A 5,599-nucleotide genomic window follows, 5' to 3' on the forward strand; every position below is an offset into this window, starting at 1 on the left:
TTTTTCTTTTTTTAACCCAAATGGTAAATTTTAGAAGAAAGAAATGAAGCATGTAGAGGCTACATAAAAATAATTATGTTCTGATGCTTACATGCACTAGTGCAAGTTTACATTTCAATAAGCTCTATATTTAAATCAATCCTGTGAACTGTGCACAAACAGCAGAAAGGGAAGCCACCTCTTCAATTACCGTATTTTACAGCATATAGGACAACAAACTGCATAAGTCAACCCCATGTTTCTGTACAAAAATAAGGTAGGATTTTTGTAGATCCATTGTACAAAATCAACCCCACCTGTGGGGGCACTGGAAGCCCAGGCAGGCTCATGGGAAAGGCGACATGCTAGTGGGCTCCTAGCAAGTTGTACTGGGCCCTGTGAGCTCAGGCAGCACCTGGCCCACCCAGCCAGGCCCAGAGGGCACCACCGCTGAGGGAAGGACCCTTTCCCCTCTGAAGTAGCTCAGGGGCTGCCTGAGCTCACCACCTGGCTGTGGGGCAGGTGGGCAGACTACTGAAAGCAGGATAGAGGCCCCTCACCATGTCTACCTTCAGTAGGCTCCTGGGGCTGGCAGAGCATTTGGGGCTGCCTGGGAAGGGGCCAGCATGCCCCATGTCTGGCAGGCCTCTTCCCCCAACCTGACAACCTGTGCTGCCCATGGGGCACACCAGCCCCTTCCTCAGTGGCACCAGATGTCCTGCTGACTTCAGGAGCCCTCTTAAAAAAAACAACACAAGGGTACGGGGGATGATCCTTCCCATTGAGGAGCCTCTCCACCTTCATAACTCAACTTATACACTGTGAAATACGGTAGTTTATACATCATTCAAGTTACACATAGGATATTTGCTTGAACATTTTACATTTTTACAATGTTTTGTTTTCAAAAGATCAATGTGCTTTACAGACATCAAGTAGAACTAAAAACTTCCTTGATTAATGAGCAAGCATTATCCCCATTTTACAGGTTGAGTAACTTGCTCAAGAGAAGGATACCTATGCCAGACATGGGACTAAAACCTATCTTGTCCCAGATTTTGACATACAGCATGAGACCTAATCTTTAAGCGTAGTGAAAACAAAGTAATTTCTATTTTAAAATGTTAGCTCTAAAGCAAGAAAATATTTTTGAGTCTATGCTCATTTTGAATGTGTGCATACAGATGTCATGTAGGAGTAAAACAGCATAAAGAACTACCAAAATAGTTCAGCAAAATAGGCAGCAACATTTTCTTGAAATAAGACACTCACTCATCAACTGAGCCAGCCAACGGCTTCTTGGACCGTTTTATAGCGTAGATACAGCCATCCAGCCTTTTTACACATTTAAACACAGAACCAAATTCTCCAGACCCAATCTTCTCCAACTCATGAAATTCTGTTGCATACCGTGACTTCATATTACTTTCTGTAATTGTGATTCTCTGCAATGATTAAAAGAGGAAAGATTGAGAAGTCCAGATACACATATTACCAAACTAAATGCAAATGTAGTAAAAAGTGTGTTACCTTAGCAGGCCTGATAGTTTCATCCTCAAGTTCACAATCACTTGCTTCCATGTCCTCCCCACAAGAGCTGAAAATATTATTTTAAATATAAAAGTACATTCATTATTGAGCCTCTTAAACTGTTTCTTTCAACAACTAGAGTAAGACAAGCAGAAGCCAAGTTTACTATATAAAGCTATTAAAAGAAAGACACTTTGCCCTATTGAATATTTCCAGCAGAGGGCAACAAAAGTGAAGGGGCTGGGGGACACTACTTATGAGCAGGAATTTGGGTTTTCCCATAGGAAAAAACAAAACAAAACAGAGTAAACCATGGATTTCCCCCTTTACTAGAGTAAATGGTAGATTTCTCATTTTAGCAGAGAAACCCATGGATTTTGTAGTTTTGCATTGAGGGAGCAGGATCAGGGTGGTCAGGCAGTAGGCCTTAGGCAGCCTGCACAGCAGCTCCTGTAGGTAAGTGTGCGTGTGGGGGGAAGGGAGGGATTGAGGCCCCCATAGGAAGGGAGTTGGGCAAGGCTAGGGCTGCTACCCTGTTGGGCAGCATGTGCGGCCTCAGAACCTGGGCAGGAGGCAGGACAAGGCCATAGGTGGCTTGTTTGGGGGCAGGACTGTCTCCCTGCCATAGCACGCACTCCCAGTGGGCAGGGGGGACTCATGCCCCCCAGGTCTGTGCAGGGAGTGGGGTGGGTGTGCGCTGCAGGCTCATGCTCCCTGCCCTCCGTAGCGCAGCACGGGCAACCTGGTGTAGCAGGGCTGCGCAGGAAAGCTGCTTGCCCCTGTGAGCTCCGCGCTGCCCTGGCAACACTTCCGCTGCTTGTGTGAGCAGTGGCGTTGGGTTGTGCCCCTCACTGCTGCCCATGTGCACAAGGGAAGTGTCACCAGTCCCTGCCTGCCCCCCAGGAGTGTGTGCTGCAGGCTGGAGCCAGCCCAACCCCTGCTCCAACCAGGTGGTTGTGGGAGGGACAGATGGACAATGATGACACAGGACATGACAGGCTCCTTCTCCTGCAGCAGCTGCCTTCTGTCAGGGGCAGGGGGCTATGGACCTGGGTCCCTGGCCCCATAGGTCTGGCAGCTGGGGACCCCCTCCAGCAAGGCGGGGGGAGGGGGGCTTTCATTTTAATTATGGATTTTGCAACTTTTTAAGCCAGAGAATTTGCAATTTTTTTAGATCAGGAAAAATGAGGTTCCCTGCTTATGAGGAAAGACTGGGGGAACTGGGCTTATTTAGTCTAGAGAAGAGGAGGAGACTCAATAGCAGTCTTCAACTACCTGAAGGGGGGTTAAAAAGAAGATGGAGCTAGACTGTTCTCAGTGGTGGCAGGTAAGAGAACAAGGAGCAACAGTCAAGTTGCAGCAAGGGAAGTTTAGGTTAGATATTAGGACAAATTTTCTCACTAGGAAGGTAGTAGAACACTGGAAAAAGTTACCCAGAGGCAGTGGAATCTTCATCCTTGGAGGTGTTTAAGAACTGGCTAGACAAAGCTTTGGCTGCAATGATCTAGTTGGGGCTGGTCCTGCTTTAAGCAGGAGGTTAGACTAGATGACCTCCTGAGGTCCCTTCCAACCTTAACTTTCTATAGTTCTATGATTCTAGATGAAGATAAAACGTAACTGGCTTCTGATCCAAGGACTGGTACACAGAGGAACAGCAGCAGCTTTGGCACATCACATGGTGCTGGCTGCAGATGAACTGCCAGTGGCCCTTCCCTCAATAAAATGTGGCACCCAGGACTGTTGCCCCAGTAATCCGTTGCCCCCCCTGCCCCCAGTTACATTACTGCTGGTACATGCCCACTGTAGCACAGACCAACTCAAAACATATTTCTGGCAGTTACTCACCTTGAAACTGACTAGCACTATTAAGAAAATGTAGCTTCTGAATACATTTAACATACCTCTTTTGCCAACAACAACTTTTACAACAAAAAAATTAAAACAATCTTAAGTAACAGAAGGGATTTGAGCAACTCACTCATTCCAGTATGTTCTTTTTCTTCTGCGACTTTGTCCTTCTGAAGTGTGAAGGAACAGAGAGTCAGGAGTGAAAGGATTAATGTTCACATGAGGCGTCCGTCTGATATCAGGATCATGTTTTTCTGATTTCCCAACATTCATGAAGAGAGATCCAACACGGAGCTTAACTGAGCTAGAGCCCATTCCTTGAGCTTTGGAGAGCAAACTCTTAAAAGGGTAGAGAGAGACAAAACTCATCAGTAAGTATTGTATATACTTTTGATCTGAGCACACACCACTATTTTTCCCAGGAAACTACTATACAAGTGCTGCTTTAGGAAAAACAAATCTGTTTTATTTATTTATTTAGTTTGAGAGCACCCAGTGTAGAAGAACTATGTATGAAACTGTAGGTTTATTCTTGATATAGAAAGTGCTAAAAGCAATGTGGGAAGAAGCAGGAATTAGATTCCCAAGACCTTCAGTACTCATCACTACCAGTTGGAATTTTAAAATTAAGATTCAAATCTCTATATACTGCACTTGCACAGAACTATTCGAAGTCTTGATGACAGGACAGCAGTTCATGTCCATGATGCACCAAAGTCCCATAGGGGCTGATAGCACATTCCCTCACTTATCTCACCTGCTTTGCCCAAGATCTGTTGGTGGTAGCAAAGCACAAGGTAAGGGTAGAACCCCAATTTGCTTCAACTATTTCACTGGCTAGACAACTTGGCTGACCCCATGGTCAGGTCTGCCTTCTGCTTGATTCAGAGCAGGAATTTTAATCCAGGTTTTCCACAGCCCAGGAAACTGCCCTAACTGCTGGCCTATAGTATATTCCAGGGTGGGCTTATTTCACTGTCCTGTTGGATGCAATTAGGGTTAAGTCTGCTTCAGTTATATAAACTATACAAACTGGCTCTGCTTCGCAACAACAGACAAAGACACACTACAAAACATATAACTCAGCAGTTCCAGCACTACTCGAGATGAGACACCAGTTCAAATTAATGCTTCAAATCAGGCAGAAGGACCTCAACTTAAAATGCCCCGTGCCCCTGGAGAGTGCCCTAGTTTTAGCCTACTCGATAAAGGGCTAAGAGCACCACCTCCTCCTGGTTTTAAGTTGCAAAACAAACAACTGACCTGGCTCAAGTATCTAGCTTGAGAAGGTTCATTTTTGTGAACAGTGAGCACAGAGATGCACTTAATTTAAACTAAAGGAGGTACATAAGCTCTCTTGAAGAACAGGCCTTAAACCATACCTTACCCATCAGTATTTTTAATAGCTAGCTTCTGCAATTCCTACTCAGTCTACTGGTTTTTGAGGATCCTATTCTTAGGTAATACTCCCTTCCTCTCCCCCAAATGGGTCCTGGCATCTAACTTGGGCTTAGAAATTCCACTGAGTAGCAGAATGCCTGAAAGTTATCAGAAGGGATCCGGGTTTTCCATTTCCTATGGAAAAGTGGAGCAAATTGCAGATTTCCCCCTTTACCAAAGTAAAATGCAGATTTCGCTCTTTTGCAAAGAGCTCTCTCTGCAGGCTGGCAGAGTTCCAACCTGCAGGGGGCTAGTGGGAGTGGGTGCCATTTATATATATATGCACATGACCAGCAGGCAGCCTGGACAGCAGCTCACACAGGTCAGTGTGGGGCAGGGGAGGGGATGGAAGCCCACCATAGGGAGGGAGGGAATTGGGCAGTGCATGGGCTTTGGGGCTGCAATATGCAGCCACAGGGCCCTGGCAGGAGCAGGACTGAGCCATGGGTGGCTGGGGGGGGGGCACCAGCATGCATGTGGCTGGTTCTCCACTGCTGTTCGCAAGGGGGAGGGGGGAACTGTGTCCCCCAGATTTGTGTACAGGGTGGGGGTGGGTGCACTCTGCCTGCTCCCTGCCCAGCTGCCATCCCCAGGGGGCTCCACGGTCTGGTGGGTGTAACCAGGAGCTGCAGAGCAGGGCTGCGCAGGAAGCTGCTCACCACTGCGAGCTCCATGGTGCGCTAGCAATGCATCCCCTGCCCGTGCAGCAGCAGTGGGAGTGGCAGCACAGAACTGCCACCTGCTCTTGCACAGCCACCCCCACCGCCCCGGCCCCTGCTCGGTAGGCAGCCGCTGCCACCAC

The 5,599-nt window shown here is 47.3% G+C and overlaps 1 protein-coding gene across 2 annotated transcripts in view; it reads right to left on the reverse strand.

Annotated features, from left to right (window-relative positions):
• Positions 1-4,966, reverse strand: part of WEE1 (WEE1 G2 checkpoint kinase) — a 14,611-nt gene extending 9,645 nt beyond the window's left edge. Inside the window, exons 1-3 of one of the 2 annotated variants that reach the window (XM_019519589.1) lie at positions 3,488-4,960; positions 1,510-1,576; positions 1,252-1,424 (exon numbers count right to left, since the gene is read on the reverse strand). In XM_019519589.1, the coding sequence (XP_019375134.1) occupies positions 1,252-1,424; positions 1,510-1,576; positions 3,488-3,726 (479 nt within the window). In that variant the 5' untranslated portion in view covers positions 3,727-4,960. Of the gene's footprint in view, positions 1-1,251; positions 1,425-1,509; positions 1,577-3,487 lie in introns of both variants that reach the window. The other variant, XM_019519590.1, reaches the window with a different exon arrangement.
• Positions 4,967-5,599: the final 633 nt, after the last annotated feature.

Source organism: Gavialis gangeticus, unplaced genomic scaffold, assembly GCF_001723915.1.
Source record: "Gavialis gangeticus isolate Ggan-Ray unplaced genomic scaffold, GavGan_comp1, whole genome shotgun sequence".
In the NCBI taxonomy this organism is placed as follows: domain Eukaryota; kingdom Metazoa; phylum Chordata; order Crocodylia; family Gavialidae; genus Gavialis; species Gavialis gangeticus.